The sequence below is a fragment of the Lactuca serriola genome, chromosome 2 (genome assembly GCF_051521515.1).
Source record: "Lactuca serriola cultivar US96UC23 chromosome 2, Lser_US96UC23_V15, whole genome shotgun sequence".
Classification (NCBI taxonomy): domain Eukaryota; kingdom Viridiplantae; phylum Streptophyta; class Magnoliopsida; order Asterales; family Asteraceae; genus Lactuca; species Lactuca serriola.
In genome coordinates, this window is record NC_136409.1 from 226,469,736 (window position 1) to 226,495,551 (window position 25,816).

A 25,816-nucleotide genomic window follows, 5' to 3' on the forward strand; every position below is an offset into this window, starting at 1 on the left:
TACATCGATTCAGCTACATCTCACGAAAAGCACTTGATGCATTCTAGGGACGATTGAAACTTTGGATTCTTGGCATTGGTTTAACGATTCAGGTAAATTGGGTTTCTGGTTTTTGAATATGGAATTGGATTTTGTGTTGTGATTCATAAGCTGAATATATGTATTTGATTGGATTCTCAATTTTTAGGCACAACATCCTGAAGAACTACCCGGGCAAGTTTTATGCTGTGTTAGGCTTAACAAGATCGTCTTTTCTGATCATGGTCAAATCCCAAGAATTTTAATACCAAATAGTGATTAATGCTACAGAAAAATGAGAATGGCTGTGGAGTATTTTGAATTGAGTAGGAAAGGTGCAGCCCTGATGGATATATTAGCAGAAATGCCAAAGTTCCCTGAACATGAGGCATATTTAGTTTAGGGTTTTAATTGATCTATTGGTTTAATAGTTGACCACATCTTTGATAATTGATGTTGAATTTGATTATCTATTTGAAGTCCTCATTGATTAAGAAAGTAGAAGACACTGAAGTTGATACGACAGATCTAAGCTGATATTGTAGAGCTAAGTCCTCATTAATACTCCACAACTTGGTATGGTGAAAATCCCCACCGTTGACCATAATTCTGTGAGTGTCTTGGAAAAGGACTATTATACCCTTTCTGCAGGTAGGAAGCTAATCATTTTGCAGATCTTATGTTATGGTGCCCTGGTTCTGCAGAACTAAGGGCAGAAATAAACAATCGTGAAGAATTTGAAGTGGGACCAGATCCAGATGCAGTTTTTGCATTCACTGAACCTGTAAAAGACACACCTATAAAAAAACGAGGTCTCCCTCCTAAAACCCCTTTACCCAAAGATCAAGAACCTGTAAAAGATATTCTTATTCCTAGTATTTAAAACCAGAACCTCTACTCATTCCGCTAGGATCATGCATAACCTAGTAACACAAAACCAAAAAAGGTTATCTTTTTTATGATTTTCCCAAAATACCCTTTAATTAATTAACTAATTAATGATGTTAAATTTGGAAGCTAACCTTGCAGAAAGGGTTATTACCACAGATGATGCTTAAGCATGCTGCTCGACTAGGTAAAACTTTTTTGAATCAATAGTGTTAAAAATCATATACCCAATTCTTTTTTTCATTTCTGATGTTAGATGTATGAGAAACAGAAGAGTTCACAGTTTTAGCAATTTGGGTATCTGAAATTCTTGAAGTTTGTTGCGATTTCAATCTAGATTCTTGTAATGAGGTCATCTGATTTATTCTTTCCTGTTTTTCTTCTCTTCTATCTGTTCTTGAAGTATTTAAATGCACTTCTTGTTTTTCATTTCTGATGTTAGATTGCATATGTGAAACATAAGAGTTCTCAATTTTAGCAATTTGGGTATCTGAAATTCTTGAAATTTGTTGTGATTTTACTCTAGATTCTTGTAATGAGGTCATCTGATTGATGGTTTCACTGGCACTGCATGTCCACTTGGAGCTAAAGGCATATTAAGTTCTTCATTCGGATCGGGCTCATTATCAGGTTGAGTATATGAAGGTACCCCTTCACCTTCAGTTTCTTGATCCATGTTTGCCTCCAAAGCATCAAGTTCTGAAACATTTCCATGAAGTGAAGTTAACATTTAAAAAAAGAAAAATAATAATAATGAATTTGTGCTTACCACCCATGAGATCATCTTCATTAATATCATCTGGCACACTAAACTTCTACCAAGAGATTCTTGTATCTCACTGCTTATATCCATCATGTCCATCATTTCATCTTGCAAATTCTAAACATAAAAACAAGATTAAATGGTCTGTAATTACAAAGTATCAAAAGAAAGAGATTCATAATATTTATACTAACATCAATGTCTTGTATCTTCACAGTTTTCATCAATCCTTTCAGCTCTTTGGTTGATCCCATTTGTAGCAAATGCTTGATAATTGTGACACATACTGTTTGCTGAGCATCTTTAATACCTTCTATAGAGAATGCAACTTGATCCAGGTTGAATGTTTGATTGTACAACATCTCACGTTGTCCTTCATACCTGCTCAAGTATAACTTACTTTCATTATCAACTCTACAGTAGATCCAGAAATTCGAGGAGGTTATCTTGCCTTCACTTCTCAGGTAGGTTTTTTAATTCATACCCATGTTCAAAATTCAAACATATGTGATCCTTTTTTATTAAACATTTAAAATGCTATAAAGTTTATATGTTATTGTGTTGAAGGACTCGCCTGGTGTACTTCATTTGAAAAAATTATCAGATGCTGGCCTCACACATAATTTGGAAGTCTGTAGGTAAGAAAAACTCTTCATTTCCTTCTTTCTTATTATTCAGATTTTACAGTGTATGATTTTATGATTTGGATTGCAATGAAAAAGATTAGATATGGAGATGCTCAAATCTCTGCCACCAGATTCACCTGAGCAACAGGAGTACATCACAGCCATCCAAAATGAGGATGGATACAACTGGGGGTAATTCTAATTCATGCTCTTTAATTCTTGATTCTAAAATTTGATTTGTTCTAAAAATTAAAAATTTACTCTTTTTTTTTTCAATAAAAAGTTATAATCCTGTGTTGTGGGGAGTCCCTAAAGGAAGCTATTCAACTAACCCTAATGGTTCATGTCATATAATAGAGCCTCGCCTTATTGTTCATATTAACTTTTGTTTTCAATAAAAAATTAAATCAAACATGGTTCTGTAACTTTTGTTCATATTAACTTTCTTTTTAACTATGATTACAACATGGATGCACTATGTGGTCCTGATGGTGAACTTCCAGAGAAGTTAAGGAATTTAGAGTCACGCCTTATTGAGCACATTAGTAATGAGCCTCGTCTTATTCAGAAGCCTTATGCTACAATTATTTTACAAGAGAAATGGCCATTTATGTAATTTAATCAGTACCTAAATCTTGTATCAAAATGCAGATTGTACAATTGACAGCATCCGGAAAATTTGAGGAAGCTTTGGCATTGTTTAAGCTACTTGCACCAGAAGATTCAAACCTTCGAGCCTCAAAGTAGCAGTCAATTCATATCAGGTAATATTTATGGACCTGAGAAGTTTTTTGGATATGAGTGGTAAAGTTTACTTATCAAGAGCTTCATCTGGTATGTCAGATGACATGGACACTTCTTCACCTTCTCATACAGTGAAGAGGTTATATCAGATGCTGTTGGACATACCCATGAAAGCAATCGATCCAAAAGATCAAACAAAGTAACAATTTAACATTATTTAGAGTGAAGAGTATTAAAAATTTTGATATATTTTTTTTAATTTTCAGGGGAGAGTCAACATGCCCCTTGACTCAGGTGCTAGAGAGATGGCATCAATATTAGAGAGATGGGATCTCTGGGAATCTTCAAAAGGAAATGGTATGTTACTCTTTGATAATGTCAACATCATTCATCAATTATGTTGTGGGGTGAGTAGACTGCATATAATGATGTTTGAACTTTTATAAAGATTCCTGAATCATATTTGAAGTTTCTTTTGTTTACTCTTCATAAAGGGGGTTCTAGAAGCAATTCGTATAAGCTGTACAGGGTACCCTACCAACAAGGCTTTTGCTGATTTTGTTAAGCAATTTGGTCTTCTAGTTCCCGAAGTTTTAAGATCAAAGTAAGTAAAATTGATTAAATCCTAATGGATTTGTTTACTTATCACTTGTTAAGCAATTTGATCTATATATTTCTTGCAGTTCAATCGTTGCCATTGATCCAAGTCAACCTCGATCTAGATTAAGGTCACCGTGGGTTGTTAGTTTTATAGGAATGCATAACCCATGTTAGCAATGTATTATTTTTGTTTAACATTTGAATGATTATTTGTATGACATATTATAATTTGTGCAATTTATTTTGTTTTTTGTGTATGAGATTTTATTTTATATTATGAGACATTAAATGTGTCATGTAATTTGAAAATTAGTAAATTTACGTAAATCTATAAATAATTTTTTTTTTTAAAAAATAAAAGTTACGATACACAAAAATGTGTGTCATCTTCATTTATGACATGGCATTTCTTGACAGCGGCTTTAATGATACACATTGCGTGTCATAAATGCGCGTCGTAAATGCGCGTCGTCTCTAGACGACGCGCAAAAGCGTGTCGTCTCTCGTTATGACAGGGCCTTCCTTGACGCGCATTTGCGCGTCGTCTGAGCGTTTTACGACGCGCAATGAGCGTCATAAAAGGCTGTTTTTCTAGTAGTGCTTTATGAAGTTCATCCATTGCAACATCCAAGAATAAGGAGAAAAAGGGACAAAACTCAAGATCTAGCTTTATAGATAGATAACAATCGGGTCTTGAATACTTATAATGGTCCAAAAGAGTGTCAAACTGAAGATGAGGGCTTAGCTTGCTAGATCCTTGCCTCCTTCTCTCAAACTCCTCATTCTTTTGCTCCAAAATGACACATTAACTCACAATATGAGATGAAATGAAGATTAGGGTTCACAAGGCCGATATTAGGCTTCGGAGGCTGATAGTGCAAGGACTTAAGGAGGTTATATAGGGTGCAAACCCTAAAATTTAAGGTTTCCCATTTAGCCACGAACTCGTCGAGTTTTCCTTACCAACTCGTCGAGTTGGTCCAAAAAGATGCGCCCTCCAAAAGTCTTCAACACATTGAGTTGAGGCCATCAACTCGACGAGTTCCAAGGGAAATTTGCCTTTTTAAAGAATAAATCTCATTCCCGGAAGTCGGGATGTTACATTTATTCAAAAAAAAATTTAGAAATGGTCACTCAGAAATATATATTTGATCAACTTTTGTTCAGAAGGCAAAAAAATCTATTTACAATACATTTAACAGAAAATTCAAACTATGGTAGGCAAAATAACCATCCATTAAATTTTTTAGAAACGATATGAACAAATCTGAAATGTTTTTGAAAATTACCTTCCACGTGCCATTTTTTGAAAAGTTAAGAGACCATTTCTGAAATTTTGTACTATTTTTATGTTATTACTACCAATATATAATAAAAAACTATCTATAGCTATGATAATCGGGATACGTTTAAAAAACAATACATAGGAATAGAATAAAATAAAACAGAGACGTTATATTACAAAACTGAATTTGGTGTTGGATATGTGGTCCTCCTCCACAAAAAAAATACAAAGGTCCATTGACCATCGGAATACAAAAGAAACAACAAAACGTAGATATATAGATAGTAAACATACAACAAAATGTACATGAAACTTTGTTAAGTGATTTTGATGTGGTTCAAGCCCTTGATTTAATGGGAACAAGTCTAGGTAATTGTCTAAGGCTTTAGGAGCCTTAAAAGTGCCCTTTGGTCCATTTCTATGGAGTTTACGGCCTAAGATACACTTGGGCCGTAAACTCTCATTTGTTGGTGTTCTTTGATGTGTTTAAGGCCTTAGATTAGATGGAAACTAGCCTTGATAAAAGCCTTAAAGCTTTAGAGGCCTTAAAACACCATTTTGAGGTTTGAAAATGGAGTTTACGGCCTATGATATTCTTGGGCCGTAAACTCCCAAACTTGGGTGGATTTATGGATGTTTTCTTGTCCCTAACACACATACATAATAGTCTAAGGCAGTGGTATAACACAAGGGTCGGTTTTGGCTTCGTTTCGGGAGTTTACCGCCCAAGAACACCTTGGGGAGTAAACTCCTAGATCTAATGATTTAGCCATCTAAATCATGTTATAAGCACATAATAAGCATTCTAACACTACTAGAAAGGGGTACTCACAATTTGGGATAAAAACCCGAAGATCCGTCAGAGAGAAAATGCCTTTTCTCTAGTTGGAAATGTGAATAATGAATAATTTGGTTCAGAAATCTATTTATAGTCCTGAAATATTTTTGGCAGAAAATATTTTTATTTCTGAAATGATCTCTAATATAATAGAGTGTTGGAATAATAGTGTTGCACAAAACCCTAGTGCAACCACTCTCCTGATATCTCCTTAAGTGTAAATCCTGAAAACTGCCAAACTTATACCCGAAGTCTGGAATTTCCCTGAAACTGTTCTAAGCTTTATTGCCTTGATATGGGTAGTTCAGAATGGAAATTTCGGATTGTCACACTTTTCACGTAAAGTTGCAAACTTTACGTGCATACATAGCTACAAAGGTTCTAAATGCCAAATCTAAGCTCTTAATGGGGTCTCATGCCCAAGGAGGGCCTCATTCACGACCAATACAACAACTTTATCATTCTAAAACTTAAGGAGGGTCCAGATCTGAAGTTACAACTTTAGATCTAGCCCATAGCCCACCTTATCAACCTCAAAATCCATAAACCCCCCCCCCCCCCCAAAAAAAAAAAAAAAAAAAAAAAAACTCAACAAAAGGAAAAAGGGAAGTGAGGATGGCAACTTGATACCTCCAAAGAATGCTAGCTGAGGTAAATTCTGCTTCCCACACCTTCCTTGCTTCAATTCCTTTGCACTACTAGCTTTTCTCTTCTAGCCAACCTTCTTTCCAAGCTTAAGACACACCAAAATGGAATACTACACGAATTAGGGTTTTAAGGAGCTCTCAAAGTCTGCAAAGAGGCCAAAGGAGGCTGAGGCTCCTTTAAATAAAGGTGCAAACCCCGGGATTTAGGGTTCCATCTGCCAGCTCCTACTCGCCGAGTCCCAATATGGACTTGTCGAGTAGGTCACTTAACACGCGATCCCACCCCGCTGCTACTCGACGAGTAGGGCAACCAACTCGTCGAGTAGAGCTTAACCCAATAAATCTTATTTAAACAATACCTGAGAATCGGGGCGTTACAAGTTGGCTGCCACAATAAATGGGTGGGCCGATACAAAGGAAATAATACAACCTATATAAATACATAATAAACATATGTTCGACTAACAAGATTGTGAGCTTTGTTTGTTGTTAGCTTGACTTTCTGGCAACCCAATGGCGAATGGCGACAAATAACAACAAAGTTGTCTCTCGTGAATTGTGGATGTGGTCTTCCGATGGATCTAAGACATGGAGGTTTAGGGATCTCCGAGTAGTAGTTCTGGGATGATTATGTGTATTATGGGAATCCTATTTCAATTGAAAGCTCCAACTTATGAGTTGTACATGAGTCATATGATGTCGAAAGGGGTAAGAGGATGAAGATTGTGGTGTTGGTGAAAAGGTTGAGTTTTATTCAAAAATCTTAGAAATGGTCACTCAAATATATATGTTTGATCAACTTTGGTTGAGAAGAATCTCAATACATTTAACTTAAAATTCAAACAATGGTAGGCAAGATGACCATCCGTGAAATTTTTTAGAAACAATATGAACAAATCTAAAGTGTTTTTGAAAATTATCTTCGACATTGCCATTTTTTTAAAAGTTAGAGACCATTTCTGAAACTTTGTTTTATTTTTATGTTATTACTACTAACATATACTAATAAAAAATTATCTATAGTTATGATAATTGGGATAATTTTAAAAACACCACATAGAAATAGAATAAAATAAAATAGTGACATTATATTACAAAATTGAATTTGGCCCTCCTCCACAAAAAATTACAAAGGTGCATTGGAATACAAAAGAGACAACAAAACATAGATATACAGAAAGTAAACATACAACAAAACGTACATGAAACTTATGAAATCATTCCTCGTCTGGGATCAACACAACTGATCCCGATGTTTTTCGACTCTCAAGATCAATGTGAGCTTGGGTTGCTTGAGACAGAGGATACTTGTGATTAAGACGAATCCTCAACACTCCTTTTGCAATATTAGAAAACAAGTCTTGAGCAGCCACAAGCAGCTCCTTTCGATTTTCAACCGTGTATTCTGTGATCGATGAAAACGTATAATAGAGTGATTTGGGTGCAATCTGATCAACACGCACAGGCTCTGGTACACCCGAGGCAGTCCCGAAAAGCACCATGTATCCACGGTTCTTTAAACACGCTAATGATCCCTTCATTTCAAAAAGACAAAATTAATTAGTTGAAACCCAGCTACAAATTAATTAGAAACCATTAATTAATATCATTTATATCTTACATTGAAGGTGTCTTTTCCGACTGAATCGTAGACTACTTCCAGCCCTTTGCCTGATGTAATCTCCATCACACGATCCACAAAGTTCTCCTCTTTGTAAAGAATCACATGGTGACATCCGTCTTCTTTCGCCTGCGCAGCCTTCTCCTTGGTCGACACCGTTCCGATGACGGTGGCTCCAATCGCATTTGCCCATTGACAAACCAAAGATCCGACTCCACCTGCCGCCGCATGTACCAGGATTGTATGTCCAGGTTCAACCTAAATATATATATATATGGGAATCGTTGTTTCATTAAAACTGAAACAAACTTTTTATCATCTACAGATAATATACATAAATCAAGAATTGAATGGGTCACCTACTTTAAAGCCTTTATGGATCAAGACATGTGCAGTGAGACCCTTAAAAATGGCGGCGGCTGCTTCAACGGGATCAACGGAAGAAGGAACAGGCACCGCTAGATCTGCGGGAAGTATTCTCTCTTGGGCGTAAGAACCCACCTCCGGGCTAGCGTAAGCCACGACGTCTCCAACTTTGCAGCTGGTTACTCCGGGACCCACCGCTGTTACAACTCCGGCTCCTTCCATACCTGGGATATATGGCAAGGGTGGAGCTAGATTCTGCTCACCTCGACGCATATACACATCCAAGAAATTTAGACCAACTGCCTTTTGCTTCAATTTGATTTCTCCTTCTTTTGGATCTGGGACTTGAACATCTTCCCATGTCAAGACCTGTAACAGAAAAGAAATTCAATACCATTAGTCTCCATTCAATGAAATCAAGAAAGAAAGAGACAATTAGGTGAACAAGGATGACCTCAGGGCCGCCGTGCTCATGAATTCTAATTGCTTTAACCATGGTGGCTGGGTTGTGTTGCTGTTGTTCGTCTCAGGAGATTGGATTTGATGTGATGCTGTGTTCTTGTCTCTGGGTATTTATTATAGGCAACCTGGTCACTATTTTCTTAGAAGATGTAACACAATCTGGTTACCTCTAGAGTTCTCGTATAGTCGGTGAATGGTGAATTGGTTATGTGGGGTTCATCATTTCTTCTAGAGTTCTATTTCGGTAAAAGAGAAAACGCACACGCAATCTTTCCTTAAGATATCGTGTTTTATTTTGAACTGAATAAATTAAGTAACCATCAAAATTCAAATGTGCTTTTTCGGTCCCCTGTGGTTTCTGACTGAGGAATTTGTGGTTACTACTATATCACTTCTTACTTCACACATTCAACGTAACCATAGTTCACATGGCTTTTTACTCCAATTATTGGACGCGCCTACAAACTTAGAAAACAACGTGTATTTTTATGTTTTTGTATATTAAAGTGTTGTGATATAAGTATATTCTTTAATTAATTTTACATTCTTAAGATCAATCTAATCAATCTTTTACATTTACATTTGATTTAACATCATATTTTTTCTTTTTCTCTTTTTTTTTTCTTTTTTTTTTTGTTGTTTTTTCTTTTAATAATAATAATAATTATTATTATTATTATTAGTAGTATAAATTTCGATAACCATATAAAATTCGGTCAACATTTTAAAATTCAGACGTTATAAATTCGGACGACATTATAAAATTTGAACGACTATATAAAATGAAACAAAAGTAAAGTTTGTTTTCAATCCGCATAACGCATCACGCAAATGTAATAACGAACCAATTAATAGATCCGTGATAAATAAAGACAAACTTTGTTTTTGTTCCGTTTCATATAGTCGTTCGAATTTTATTATGTCGTCCAAATTTATAATATCGTACGAATTTTAAAATTTCATCCGAATTTATAATGTCATCCAATTTTAAAAACCGATTTATAAAATATAAAATAAAAATAATTAAAAACCGATATTATATAGTCGTTCGAATTTATAATGCCATCTGATTTATAAAATGTTGTTCAAAATTTATAATAATAATAATAATATATAAAAAATAATTAAAAACCGATTTTATATAGTCGTTCGAATTTTATAACGTCGTCCGAATTATAAAAATTTGTTCAAAATTTATAATACTAATAATAATAATAACAACAACAACAACAACAACAACAACAATAATAATAATAATAATAATAATAATAATAATAATAAAAATTAAAAACAACAAAAAAACAAAATAGAAAAAAAAAACAACAAAAGACAAAAAATCAAATAAAGGGGAGTGGAATTGGAAAAGGGAGAGGATATTTATAGAAAACCCCATATTAAAATTGGAAATTATCATGAGAAATTAAATATCCTTCTATCGTTTGTTCATATAAATCTTTCAATCCAATTAAATAATAACATGTGTAATATTTAATATTCATTTAATAATAGTTTAATATACTAATATGACAAATATACTTATTTAATTGGTAGGAAGATTTGTAGGAATAAAAGTTAAAGGATATTTAATTTCTCAATTATCATACAATCATTGACACCTATTCGAATGAGATAATGTCACATCGTCACCATGATGACATTGTGAATACGACACCGACCAGGATAATTGACTCCGATAAGGTTACCGCACCTGAGGATATTGTCGCACATTATTTGTTTGATTAGCTTACCTAGCATGTTAAAGTGTTTCTCTTTGTTGTTTTAATTCAAGTTAAGTGTAGTTTAGTGAATATTAAATTACATGAACTTGTTTACCTAGTGATTTAGTGACCATTAAATTGTTAGAGCTAGGATTGACCACATCTTAGTTAAGTGATAAAAGTAACAATTTAACTGTGTCAGAGAACATAATTGTGACCATAAGTGTTTTTAACAAATCTTACATAGCCCAATTATAATTAATAACTAATTTTGTGTTTGCTTGTGTAGGACCTTACAAAGTAGTATATGAATTGATGAAAATATTAGTAAATTTGACCAAATTTCTAATTACATATAAATTGGTAACCAACTTTATTAATCTGTAAATAAGAACTAACCATAGGAAAATGTAGGTAGCTGCGGTGTGTAGGTAGCTGAGAAGTTGTGACTGATACCTTTTGACACCAGAAAATAGTTTAAGAAATGATTTGAGAACTCAGTGTCATTATCACTGCGGATTAGGTGTACTGGTAGTTTGATTTGAAGTTAAATCTCTTTGATGAAATTGATCAGAACCTGCAGTGTTTCTGATTTGAGTCTCAAGAAGAAGACCCAAGTGAAACGACTGAAGTCATCAACAATAACCAATATATATTTCTTGTGATGGAGACCGAATATAGTAGATGGACCTCAAAGATCAATATGTAAGAGTTCTAAGGGTTTAGAAATGGATGAGTCAATCACTATGGGATGGCTTCCTTTAAACTGTTTTCCACACTCATAGGCTGGGCAAAGAGTATTGTTGTTATACTTCAGAATAGGGAGACCTCAGACAAGTTCTCCGGTGACCAAGTTGTTGATTTATCGGAAGTTCAGATGAGCTAGTTTGCGATGCCATAGCCAAATGACTTTGGATACTGCTTTGGACAGAAAACACAACTGCGGTTTCCCAATTATCAGAGAGACGTCCAATGGATTCATAGTTCCTTCGGACTTAGATTTGATCAAACAGGTGCTTCTATCGCTTGTCATGATGTCGTAGAAATCATTATCAAATTCAACCCTATGGCCTGCCTTACATAGTTGGCCTACACTGATGAGATTGTGCTTGATACCTTCTATATCAGCAACCTTTTGAAATGAAAAGTTCCCTGTAGTAAGCACACCGTAACCTCAGATTATTCCATTCGCATTGTTGTCTAATGTGACGTTTCCACCATTGCATATAGGCCTAAAATCTCAAAGGTATTCTAACCTTCCAGTCATGTGCAAGGAGGAGGCACTATCTATTAACCACTCCTTTTCTTGATCCTCCTTGCACATTGCCTGAAAATTACATGGTTAGTTTGGGCACCAAAACGAGTTTGGAGCCCGAGGCGAAAGATGGATTTTTCGTAGATGCATGAACCGAGGTTGTCGGGACAGGTTTTAAGTCAACCTTGAGACCTGTACCTTGATGTTTTAAGGCCTTTGAGGATTACGAGATTTTGGAGGATTGCAAGGTCTGACTTGATTAGGTCTTTTACGATGATAAAATCCAAAGGTAAGATTTTTCTCATTCATCCAGACACTTTGCTTGTTCAGCGGTCTGGACGGAGTAAGGTAAGTCTTGTGACCAGTCAGAGATTGAGATTTGACAATGGTACCCTTGGGATTTGAAAAAGTGTCGTTTGGAAGAGTGTGTGTACGTGCAAATCTCCTAGGTTGTGTTTTTCTGAAAAGTCGAGGTGACTTGAAATGTGTTGGAGTTGGTAAAATACATTTCCATTTTGGGTTGTTTAAGGAATAGATCTGAAAACCATTACTTTGAAAAGACTTTACTCGCTTTTGAGTCTTGTCAAAGGGGTTTGCAAAGTTTATTGAAACTGTAAATTTCTTTTTGGTTGATTTCTTGACTGCAGAGTTTTTCAAAAAGTAATTTGAGAAAACGAGTTTTTCTGGACTCTTATGTTTTGAAAATCTGGCTTGCTTTTTGTTTTTTGAATGTATTTCCCGCCTTTTATTACGAGAACTAAGTTCTTCCTTTAGATCCAGTTTTGCCTGAGTGTTTGGAGAACTGCAGTCATTGATGTTCAACTGCGGTTTCTTGGAAACCTTTGATTGTTTTTGGAATCGTGGACTTGAGTCATCTGAACCAGAAGGTTCAGGACTCTGAGAACATTGACCGTATTCAAAATTCTCTATAGTCAACTCATGAAGGATTGGCTGAATGGTCATAGTACACTTGAGTTCAATCTGAGGTAAGGAAGATTGTACTACCGCAGAGTAAGTCATAAATGGTTCTTCAGTGGGACACTTTATGTATGGTAATATTTGGTCAAGACTGCAGTTAGAAGGACTGTGGTCAGAGGACAAGGTTGTTTCAGGTCCTTCCACAAGGATTTCCTCATTGACAACTAATGAAGCCTAAGAGTTGGGATAAATGGTACCAATGATTGGAATTTGATCATATATGTGATCCGAGGTTTTGGGAAGAATTTCCTTGATGACACAATTATTACTCAGATTGTGAAGTCTACTGAAGTGGGCTCTAATGTCTTCGGGAGAAGTCTTGTCATTTACAGGAAAGTGAAATTCTCGGTCAGGAGGGACATAAATACAGTCCTTGTTAAACCGGGGTGATGAGTCCTTTGTGGTGGAGTACCCATTGGACCATCCCCAATTATACGTATTGTCAATGGTTCCATTATTTACAAGGTTTTCAATGGCCTCGCTTTCATTAAACAAATTTTCAATTAACAAGTTTAAACGTACAATTTCTTTTTGTGCTAAATCCCTTTGATTTAATGTTATGCCTAACTAGGTTTCACATAACATTTTTGCATCCTTTTCTAATCCTAAGTCCTTTTCTAGCATGGCCACTTTGAGTCTTTTGTCTTCTAAACGTCCTCTAACATGGAACATTTCTTGGGATGCTATGTTCTTCTCATCTAGGGCTTTGTTATAGTCTGAAAGGACGACATCACATGTGTCATTAAGGTTATCAAGGAATGGTTGACAATCATGCATGCTATAATTGAGAGTTTGTGTGACATCCCCTAATTTCTTGGCCAGAAAAGACCGATTTAATTTATGATTTTTAAAATAAAATCAGAGAAATCTTTTTAACAGATGTTGCAGAATTGATCCCCAAACAACATATGATAAAAGTTTATCAAAATCCTTCATTAAGAAGGTATATATTTTCCATATATATCAAAACCTCGGGATGTCATTTTCCGATACAGATCAAAAGCATAAACAAGACAGTATAAGCCTTTCAACAATTATTTAAAACTACTGACCTATAATCCAAAAATCTCTCGTCGTCCTCCGACTATGCTCAGGGTCCACTACCTGTAACATAAAAAGCTGAGTGGGTCAGGCTTGGGAGCCTGGTGAGCATATAGGGTTTTCAACCCACAATAATAGTAAACTTACTAAGTTCATCAATCAACAATAACCCTGATTGCCCGTTCCCGTTATCCTCACTTTACGTCCCTAAACACTTTTCACAAGGGACCTAGCCTAAAGAATATCATCGGGATGAACACTACTGCTAAGGGGTTTCCTCAGCCATACATGTCCTAAAGGAAACCATGAGGGGGATGGAGTACAACGAATGAACACTCTCAGTTCATTAACACCTACAGGTTGCGGACCTGCTAATGTTTCCCACTGGACTGTCTAGAAATTCCGTGGTCATCATCCAAACTCCGCTAGATGACTGGATCTTAAAACACATCGAGGCCTCTCCTCAATTTTATTTTATCACACATCACTATCTACCCATGTTCTACCCAACATATTTGTAGATAAAAATACTTATACAGTTTAAAACTTGTACAAAACATCAACTCAACAGTCACCTCAAATAAACAATTAATATATTTACACATAGCACGTATTATAAGGTAAATACTTCATATCTATGTGTAAAATGAAAGTGACTATACACTCACTTGATTTGGTGATAATCGGGCAACAATTTGTTTCCTAAAACGATCGTTTCTAATAAAACCGGGCTTTGCAAAAGTCGGGCTTCGAAACCGAAAAGATAAATTTTCTGGGCTTCTCGGGCACTTCGTGGCGTATTCCGAGGCTTACAATCGGTACCGGGGCTTTGGGGGATTCTAAAATGAAGAAAATATGAAGAGAGGGGCTAAAATATGGCAAAAATCCAAATGTAACCGAGAGCCTTCGCAGGTACCCTTCTATTTATAGGGTCCGAATTCCTGATCCAACGGCTGAGAAGCTTCTGATCCGACGGCTGAGAGGCTTCGCAGGGGGTGCCTCGCACGAGGTTAGCATGTGCGAAGGGGCTGCTGGCTTCTTGTGATTGGTCCAAAGCGTGTGTCCGATGCACAGGTGGTCAGCACGTGCAAGGGTCTCGGTGGCACTCGCTGATTGGACCACGGAGTCGTAACCCATATGCGAGGCTCGGAGCTAGGGTGCGAGGTTCGGTCCATATGCGAGCCTCAGATTGGACCTCCCTTCGGTCAAATCAGAATCCAACACGTGGCTTCGCATGACTCAGCAGCTTGGTGACTCAGCAGGACACGTGGCACTCTTTCAGTGAAGGTGACGTGGCAAAATGTGACTATGCGAATTTTCTCGATTTTCGCGCCAAAACTTCTAAAATCCATAACTTTCGCATACGAGCTCCGTTTTTGACGTTCTTTATATGCAAGCGTAGCTAAAGTTATGCTCTATAACTTCCGTTTAGACTTCGTCGGCTAATTTTGACTTTAAATTTTATATTATTATTTTTAACAGACCGGGACAGGAAATCCGTTAAAAATTCATAACTTCTTCATCCGACGTTCGTTTTCGTCAGACTTTTTACCGTTGTGCTCCTAATGACAAGACCTTTGATTCTCGTTTAGGTTGTGTCGGCTAAAAATCGCTCGATCTAAAATTTGAGTTTTTAGCTGTCTACTACTAAGCTGAAACTTCGAAAAATCATAACTTACTCATACGAAGTCAGATTTGGGCGTTCTTTTTATCGAACTTCTCGGTTTAACGAATACTACGACTTTAGTTTAGATCACTAAGGCTAAAAAGTAGTTTATCAAAAACTCACTTTTAACGACATTCAGCACCGTGTCGGTTTTGTCGCGAAACTTCGACAGGTGATAACTTCTTCGTTATAACTCGGATTTTGGTATTCTTTATATCCCCGAAATCCTTGTTTCGACCACTACAACTTTATGTAAAGATATAGGACTTATCTCACACTTTAATTTTGACACTTATTTTTATTCTTAATTAATTAAACCCTAATAATTAAGCATAAAAAAACATAATTCACATAAAATTCACATAATTCCTTTTCATTTCTTCTAAATGAGTTACAAAGGTTAACCTAGACTATCAACTCAATATAAATGCCTAGGCTATAAACACGAGTGTTACAGTTTGAATCATAAGTTTTACATGGTCAACAATGCTCAGAGTTCCGTCCTTAGCCATACAACAGTAGTTCTTTTCAAGCTTGGTCGATCCATCTTCGTCCGCAGTGGCCAGCATGCAAATCTTTCCCTTGCTTTTGATGTTGAAGTCTTCATCCTCATCGCTTGAAGACCATACTTGATGATCTCGTTTCACCTGGGCCATATATGCCCTTCCCTTTTCTTTTTCATTGATCTCCTGATCCATTCGAAGATAAAAGGCTTTGTCCTTAACAACATTTGCTTTGCAGTATTTAGCAAAATGATTCTCTTTATTTCACTTATGAAAAATGATGACATCTTCTTTAACTTCGGTTGAGGGACCAGAGTCAGTTGGTTTAGCAGGTTGCGGTATTTCCTTGACTTGATGAGGGTTTATAGATTGTGGAGACTGGTGAGGGTTTTTAGGATATCGAGAGTGATTATTCTGAGGATTAAAGTTGCGATTTAAGGGAGGTTTAGTAAACTGTTTATTTTTGCGAAAGGATGAGGGTGGTAGCCTGTTGAATTGTTGGCTAACAAGAGCAATAGCATTTTGGAACTCTTCTTCATCATCGTATTCTGAATTAGCTTCGTATGATTGTGGTGGGTTGTCATACAAGGGAGTGTAAAGTGTGGATTGGGTGTGAGGAGCTTGAACTATGAGGGTGAGTGGGCTTCCATAGTCTGCACAGTCTTTGAGTACAGTGGATTCTTGTGCTTGAAGTTCACCATACAACTTGTAAAGAGATAATGAGTGAATCTTTCTATCTCCTTGGACTATCATCTTAGCCGTAGTCCAGTATCTACCAAAACCATTGAGAAACTGAAGGTTATTCTCATGATTACTTTGGACACTACCAAAATTTGATAACTTCGTAACAATGAGGTTGAATCTCTTGAAAGAGTCCTCAAGGCTTTCACCCGCATGAGCTTTGAAATTGTTAAACTCATTGAGTGCGGTAGTGAGCTTCTTATCTTGTGCTTGTTCTATACCTTCATACAAGTTCTTGAGAACATCTCATATTTATTTGGCTGACTTGCAATTGATGATGATATCGAAGTTGTCAGGATCCACTAAAAAGGATATCTCATAAAAAGCAACAACATCATTTTCCATCTTTTCAAGATCATCTTTAGTGGGACGATTCATGGCTGGTTGACCTCCACCTAGTCTAGTTTGAGTGCCATCGACTTGAACTAGAGTGAGAATGGTAACATGAGGTCCTTCTTCTACAGATCTCCATACATCTCGTCCAATTCTTCTAAGATATCTCTCCATTCTTTGAGACCAGTGATGATACTCATTTGCCACTAATATTGGAGCTCTATTCGAACCTCCAACACTGTTGGAAACATTAAGTGATAAATGCTTGTGCCATATTTCCTTGTTTTGAAAAAGATTTTGCTTGATTTTTTTGGTTTTTTTAATTCTAAAGAGAAATGAGCTTCAGTGGTATAGTAGGCCTTTTAAACTCAGAGTTCTTGTTTAAAAAGCAACCACTTTGGCTCTGATACCAATTGTTGAGAGAAAAACTTTTGAGACACACTTGAACAAACGTTAGAATAAGTTGTATATGTGGAATAAGTTAATCTCAAAGGATCATAAAGCTCAACAATAATAATAAGTTAGAGTTAGAGTTAGATAATTAGATGCGGAAATATAAGGAAACATAAATGACAACAAGTATTATATCAAGTAACACTTAAACCGATACGTAACAAGGATTGCAATCAAACCAAGTTAGTAAGATTGATCAACTTAAAGTGATTAAGTCACGAATGACTTGCTCAGAGGAGAGATTATGATAACATATTCCAGTTTAGCAAGTAAGAAAGTAGTGAGAGATGTAAGATAGATGTAAAGAAAGAGAGAGGTGTTTTTAATTAGAACCTGAGATCTCTATATGTAGAGTCTCGAAGATTACAAGAAACAAACAAAAAACTAAATCTGTCTAAGTGTCCATGCAAGGCACACTGGATAAAACAACATAAAGTGAAAAATAACATATAAAGCTAAGTTGATGTTTGATGAAGATACTGCGGATGCGATCATTGATTGTTGATGAGAAGTTGATTGCCGATCTAGTGATGGCTTCGGATTGTCTAAGTTTAAGAGGGTTACTTTCTTGCTTTAACACCAATATATGTGTTTGTATGTATGGTATGTGGTAGATTGGCGAACTCACTAAGCTTCGTTCTTACAATTTCAGTTTTGGTTTCAGGTACTTCCGGTAACGGAAGGAAGAGCTCGGGATGACTGCATGGCACACACCACAATTTTTTTTAGCCTGGGATGATTCACTCTGATATTTGATATATGATTTTGTTACATTGACAGATGTTATGATATTATTGAGTTACACGACTTATATTTTTATATGCTGTTTGATATTCAAGGGTTTTATTAATGATTCAAAACGAAATTTTTAGACCGTATTTTGGGGATGTTATACCATACTACCTTCTACACCTACACGTATTTGTCTCAATGATCATTACAACGCCCTAACAATACTAATAAGCAAAGACGAACACTCAATCCTCACTCCTTAGAGGAGAGGCCAAACATCTCACGACTGGCCGACTGATCCCACATGACTCATCCATGAAACTTCCACAAACCCTGCAGCACTCACGTATACTATCCATACATAACACTGGACCCTATAGACATTCGGATATCTAATCCTACCCTAAGCCCTTCATCAAACAATAACAGGAAATATGGTCAAACCAAACATTCCCAGGCTATAAGATCTTAGTTTTATATAACCATGATGAATACACTAAGCGACTACAGTAATGATGTCAATACCATAAAAGAAAGGTCCTAGGCTATCAGGCATCATATAACCAAGCAATTCTATCATGCAGTTCCTGAAGATCCCTAGCCTATCAGTAGCATGTTGTTCTAACATATTATGATATCAAACAATAGTATGGTATTTTCGGGTCTACTTACTGGATCCGTCTGATCATACACATCGCATCCTCCTTGAGTATTTTGAAAACCATTTGAAAAAATCATTTTGAAAATGTTTCCTAACTTTGTGACCGGATTCACACGAGTGTTCCTCCAATTCACTCAAACCAAGGCTCTGATACCAACTTGTAACATTCGTAAAATTCTTGAAAATTTTAAACTTTTTAAACAACCACAAAACCATCATTTATTACAATTTGTTTTCAAAATAAGTTTCACATCAGATAAATCCCAAAATCGTAAAATCAAAGCATGGGGAGGTGCATGATAACACCATTGCCTTGCCGCGATCGCCTGAGGTACCTAAAACACAATCCAAAACTGTAAGCCCAAAGCTTAGTGAGTTCCTCCAAAATACCAATACATAACAAATAGCATAATTATAATAACAACATACTTTGGGCCCAATCAACCATCCGTTTGGAATACCCTAGGCCCCTCAACCATCGGGTTGGAATTCCAATATACTACGGGTCCAATCATCCTCGCGATGGAATACCCTAGGCCCTCAACCATTGGGTTGGAATGACAATATATTATGGGTCCAATCATCCTTGGGATGGAATGCCCTAGTCCCTCAACCATCGGGTTGGAATGCCTCGACCTGTTGGCTTACGTACAAAGCAGTGAAGCCTCATCCACCAACAAATCATGTGCACATATAACAGATAATCATATAATGGTCTACATCCAATCACACAGATCTATTGATCACTAAGCATAACAACATCATATCTACCAGGTTACCGATCTAACAGATCATAACAATACAATAGCATGCATAACAAGATATCAATCCAATGGTTCGGCATTGGTGCCTTCGACCCGCAAGTATAGTGAGGACAACTCACCTCACTAGCAGTGCAGAACTGATAAGGTATGAATCCAAATCTCAGCTCCTGAATCAAAACCTACAACCATCATGACCAAATCCATCAAAATCCTAAAATACCCAAAATACCCTCAAAAGTCCAACTTTGTCAACCATGGTCAAAGGCAAAGTCAATGGTCAAGGTCAACAGTCCATGTTGACCCAAATCGTCGAGTGCACCTCTTGGACTCGTCAAGTTCTACATAACTCAGAAAGTCAGGGAAAGTTGGCTGGACAACTCGCAGAGTTTTCCCCAACTTAACACATATAGTTGATTCTTCGATTCCAGAGACTCTATGGCTCAGATCTAAACTCCAAATATGTCAAAAAGGATAAAATTTCTAACTTTATCCCTTGGGACTACTCCAAAAGCTCAAAAACCCTACCATAGGGCTTGAAAACTCAAAGGCTTAACCATTAAGCACAAATCCTTGAGATTTGGAACCCAACTTTTCTAGAAGAGGTTCTAGCCTCAAAAACATCTCAAAGGTGGGTGCTTTATAGAAATGCATGACCAATGCATGTCTTGAACCAAAATTGGGTCAAAAAGGGGAAATATGACCTAACTCCATGCATGGCATTAAAACTTGGCAAATGGCCATTTCTAACCCATTCTAAGGTCACCTTGACCTAGAGATTCATAAAGTTGCAAACTTCACTACTAGAAAAACAGCCTTTCACGACGCGCAATCAATGACACGCGCTGATAGAGGACGGGAATTTGTGCGTGCCCTAAAAATTGATGTCAGTTTTCCAATATATGAAGCATAGAGGGCACGCATTTTTGCGTGCCCTTAAATTAGTGTCTAATAAAAATAAAAAAAAAAGAACGGAGGGCACCTTAAATAAAATGTGCGTCGTCTAACCATGTCGTTTTATAAATTTTAATGAAACGCGCGTTGCATCTCTCATGGGGGGAAATGAAATCCAAAAAATTAAAAACCCCGCTTTGTTTCCACCGGCTGAAAACCCTAGCTCATCCATGTCGAAAACCCGCTTTCTTTCTTTTCTTCTCTCTTGATTCTCAAACATCCACCGCTTCACTTCTCCACATCGTGCTCAAAGTAGCCGCTCAAGTACCCGACAGTGGTCCATGTGTCACATACATCGGCGAAGGCGGTTTCGGCAATTTCGTCAAAATGGTCCACAACGGAATCGATTATGGCGACATGTAGCTGATTTCCGAAGCATACAACGTGTTGAATCCGTTGGGAAACTCTTGAACAAGGAACTACACAAAGTGTTCTCGGAATGGATTCTAGGGGATCTTCAAAGCTTCTTGATTGAAATCATCGTAGACATCTTCAAAATAAAGGACGACAAGGGAGACGAATATCTAGTCGACAAAGTGTTGGATAAAACAGGCATGGAAGAGACCGGAAAATGGACTGTCCAACAAGCGGAAAATCTATCAATCGTTGCCCCCACAATCGTGGTGTCTCTGGATTCGTGATTCCTGAGCGGATTAAAAGACGAACGTGTTGAAGCTGCTAAGATCTTTAAATACGGTGGGTTCAGTGATATTTTGGACACTCAAAATGTGGATAAACGATAAACCGGTTCTTTCACGCCGTCAACAAACATTCTATCGGGTTCGTAATTCCTTTCCAAATCTTGGGTTTTAATCTTTAAATCTCAATCTTCAATTCGGAATTACGAAATTGAAATTGTGCATATTCTTTTTATGCAGGGACATGACTACTTCGAAATTGACCTAGATATACATCGATTCAGCTACATCTCACGAAAAGCACTTGATGCATTCTAGGGACGATTGAAACTTTGGATTCTTGGCATTGGTTTAACGATTCAGGTAAATTGGGTTTCTGGTTTTTGAATATGGAATTGGATTTTGTGTTGTGATTCATAAGCTGAATATATGTATTTGATTGGATTCTCAATTTTTAGGCACAACATCCTGAAGAACTACCCGGGCAAGTTTTATGCTGTGTTAGGCTTAACAAGATCGTCTTTTCTGATCATGGTCAAATCCCAAGAATTTTAATACCAAATAGTGATTAATGCTACAGAAAAATGAGAATGGCTGTGGAGTATTTTGAATTGAGTAGGAAAGGTGCAGCCCTGATGGATATATTAGCAGAAATGCCAAAGTTCCCTGAACATGAGGCATATTTAGTTTAGGGTTTTAATTGATCTATTGGTTTAATAGTTGACCACATCTTTGATAATTGATGTTGAATTTGATTATCTATTTGAAGTCCTCATTGATTAAGAAAGTAGAAGACACTGAAGTTGATACGACAGATCTAAGCTGATATTGTAGAGCTAAGTCCTCATTAATACTCCACAACTTGGTATGGTGAAAATCCCCACCGTTGACCATAATTCTGTGAGTGTCTTGGAAAAGGACTATTATACCCTTTCTGCAGGTAGGAAGCTAATCATTTTGCAGATCTTATGTTATGGTGCCCTGGTTCTGCAGAACTAAGGGCAGAAATAAACAATCGTGAAGAATTTGAAGTGGGACCAGATCCAGATGCAGTTTTTGCATTCACTGAACCTGTAAAAGACACACCTATAAAAAAACGAGGTCTCCCTCCTAAAACCCCTTTACCCAAAGATCAAGAACCTGTAAAAGATATTCTTATTCCTAGTATTTAAAACCAGAACCTCTACTCATTCCGCTAGGATCATGCATAACCTAGTAACACAAAACCAAAAAAGGTTATCTTTTTTATGATTTTCCCAAAATACCCTTTAATTAATTAACTAATTAATGATGTTAAATTTGGAAGCTAACCTTGCAGAAAGGGTTATTACCACAGATGATGCTTAAGCATGCTGCTCGACTAGGTAAAACTTTTTTGAATCAATAGTGTTAAAAATCATATACCCAATTCTTTTTTTCATTTCTGATGTTAGATGTATGAGAAACAGAAGAGTTCACAGTTTTAGCAATTTGGGTATCTGAAATTCTTGAAGTTTGTTGCGATTTCAATCTAGATTCTTGTAATGAGGTCATCTGATTTATTCTTTCCTGTTTTTCTTCTCTTCTATCTGTTCTTGAAGTATTTAAATGCACTTCTTGTTTTTCATTTCTGATGTTAGATTGCATATGTGAAACATAAGAGTTCTCAATTTTAGCAATTTGGGTATCTGAAATTCTTGAAATTTGTTGTGATTTTACTCTAGATTCTTGTAATGAGGTCATCTGATTGATGGTTTCACTGGCACTGCATGTCCACTTGGAGCTAAAGGCATATTAAGTTCTTCATTCGGATCGGGCTCATTATCAGGTTGAGTATATGAAGGTACCCCTTCACCTTCAGTTTCTTGATCCATGTTTGCCTCCAAAGCATCAAGTTCTGAAACATTTCCATGAAGTGAAGTTAACATTTAAAAAAAGAAAAATAATAATAATGAATTTGTGCTTACCACCCATGAGATCATCTTCATTAATATCATCTGGCACACTAAACTTCTACCAAGAGATTCTTGTATCTCACTGCTTATATCCATCATGTCCATCATTTCATCTTGCAAATTCTAAACATAAAAACAAGATTAAATGGTCTGTAATTACAAAGTATCAAAAGAAAGAGATTCATAATATTTATACTAACATCAATGTCTTGTATCTTCACAGTTTTCATCAATCCTTTCAGCTCTTTGGTTGATCCCATTTGTAGCAAATGCTTGATAATTGTGACACATACTGTTTGCTGAGCATCTTTAATACCTTCTATAGAGAATGCAACTTGATCCAGGTTGAATGTTTGATTGTACAACATCTCACGTTGTCCTTCATACCTGCTCAAGTATAACTTACTTTCATTATCAACTCTACAGTAGATCCAGAAATTCGAGGAGGTTATCTTGCCTTCACTTCTCAGGTAGGTTTTTTAATTCATACCCATGTTCAAAATTCAAACATATGTGATCCTTTTTTATTAAACATTTAAAATGCTATAAAGTTTATATGTTATTGTGTTGAAGGACTCGCCTGGTGTACTTCATTTGAAAAAATTATCAGATGCTGGCCTCACACATAATTTGGAAGTCTGTAGGTAAGAAAAACTCTTCATTTCCTTCTTTCTTATTATTCAGATTTTACAGTGTATGATTTTATGATTTGGATTGCAATGAAAAAGATTAGATATGGAGATGCTCAAATCTCTGCCACCAGATTCACCTGAGCAACAGGAGTACATCACAGCCATCCAAAATGAGGATGGATACAACTGGGGGTAATTCTAATTCATGCTCTTTAATTCTTGATTCTAAAATTTGATTTGTTCTAAAAATTAAAAATTTACTCTTTTTTTTTTCAATAAAAAGTTATAATCCTGTGTTGTGGGGAGTCCCTAAAGGAAGCTATTCAACTAACCCTAATGGTTCATGTCATATAATAGAGCCTCGCCTTATTGTTCATATTAACTTTTGTTTTCAATAAAAAATTAAATCAAACATGGTTCTGTAACTTTTGTTCATATTAACTTTCTTTTTAACTATGATTACAACATGGATGCACTATGTGGTCCTGATGGTGAACTTCCAGAGAAGTTAAGGAATTTAGAGTCACGCCTTATTGAGCACATTAGTAATGAGCCTCGTCTTATTCAGAAGCCTTATGCTACAATTATTTTACAAGAGAAATGGCCATTTATGTAATTTAATCAGTACCTAAATCTTGTATCAAAATGCAGATTGTACAATTGACAGCATCCGGAAAATTTGAGGAAGCTTTGGCATTGTTTAAGCTACTTGCACCAGAAGATTCAAACCTTCGAGCCTCAAAGTAGCAGTCAATTCATATCAGGTAATATTTATGGACCTGAGAAGTTTTTTGGATATGAGTGGTAAAGTTTACTTATCAAGAGCTTCATCTGGTATGTCAGATGACATGGACACTTCTTCACCTTCTCATACAGTGAAGAGGTTATATCAGATGCTGTTGGACATACCCATGAAAGCAATCGATCCAAAAGATCAAACAAAGTAACAATTTAACATTATTTAGAGTGAAGAGTATTAAAAATTTTGATATATTTTTTTTAATTTTCAGGGGAGAGTCAACATGCCCCTTGACTCAGGTGCTAGAGAGATGGCATCAATATTAGAGAGATGGGATCTCTGGGAATCTTCAAAAGGAAATGGTATGTTACTCTTTGATAATGTCAACATCATTCATCAATTATGTTGTGGGGTGAGTAGACTGCATATAATGATGTTTGAACTTTTATAAAGATTCCTGAATCATATTTGAAGTTTCTTTTGTTTACTCTTCATAAAGGGGGTTCTAGAAGCAATTCGTATAAGCTGTACAGGGTACCCTACCAACAAGGCTTTTGCTGATTTTGTTAAGCAATTTGGTCTTCTAGTTCCCGAAGTTTTAAGATCAAAGTAAGTAAAATTGATTAAATCCTAATGGATTTGTTTACTTATCACTTGTTAAGCAATTTGATCTATATATTTCTTGCAGTTCAATCGTTGCCATTGATCCAAGTCAACCTCGATCTAGATTAAGGTCACCGTGGGTTGTTAGTTTTATAGGAATGCATAACCCATGTTAGCAATGTATTATTTTTGTTTAACATTTGAATGATTATTTGTATGACATATTATAATTTGTGCAATTTATTTTGTTTTTTGTGTATGAGATTTTATTTTATATTATGAGACATTAAATGTGTCATGTAATTTGAAAATTAGTAAATTTACGTAAATCTATAAATAATTTTTTTTTTAAAAAAATAAAAGTTACGATACACAAAAATGTGTGTCATCTTCATTTATGACATGGCATTTCTTGACAGCGGCTTTAATGATACACATTGCGTGTCATAAATGCGCGTCGTAAATGCGCGTCGTCTCTAGACGACGCGCAAAAGCGTGTCGTCTCTCGTTATGACAGGGCCTTCCTTGACGCGCATTTGCGCGTCGTCTGAGCGTTTTACGACGCGCAATGAGCGTCATAAAAGGCTGTTTTTCTAGTAGTGCTTTATGAAGTTCA

The 25,816-nt window shown here is 36.2% G+C and overlaps 1 protein-coding gene and 2 pseudogenes across 1 annotated transcript; all 3 read right to left on the reverse strand.

Annotated features, from left to right (window-relative positions):
* Positions 1-1,447: 1,447 nt before the first annotated feature.
* On the reverse strand, positions 1,448-2,257 carry LOC145090134 (vacuolar protein sorting-associated protein 60.2-like; annotated as a pseudogene).
* A 5,220-nt stretch (positions 2,258-7,477) lies between these two features.
* Positions 7,478-9,138, reverse strand: LOC145088737 (uncharacterized). Its single transcript, XM_079027140.1, has 4 exons — positions 8,851-9,138; positions 8,394-8,765; positions 8,031-8,288; positions 7,478-7,944 (listed from the first exon to the last, which is right to left on the reverse strand). The coding sequence occupies exons 1-4, from the start codon at positions 8,890-8,892 to the stop codon at positions 7,627-7,629; spliced, it is 990 nt and encodes a 329-aa protein (XP_078883266.1). The 5' UTR covers positions 8,893-9,138; the 3' UTR covers positions 7,478-7,626.
* Positions 9,139-23,010: 13,872 nt separating this feature from the next.
* LOC145090136 (vacuolar protein sorting-associated protein 60.2-like) lies at positions 23,011-23,820 on the reverse strand (annotated as a pseudogene).
* Positions 23,821-25,816: the final 1,996 nt, after the last annotated feature.

Bases quoted from the DNA above. Each gene is read 5' to 3' on its own strand.
- LOC145088737 (XM_079027140.1), bottom strand. From the start codon at position 8,892: ATGGTTAAAGCAATTAGAATTCATGAGCACGGCGGCCCTGAG. The intron at 8,766-8,850 runs GTCATCCTTGTT...TTTCTGTTACAG, and splicing joins ATGAGCACGGCGGCCCTGAG to GTCTTGACATGGGAAGATGT. The intron at 7,945-8,030 runs GTAAGATATAAA...TTTGAAATGAAG, and splicing joins TCGGAAAAGACACCTTCAAT to GGATCATTAGCGTGTTTAAA.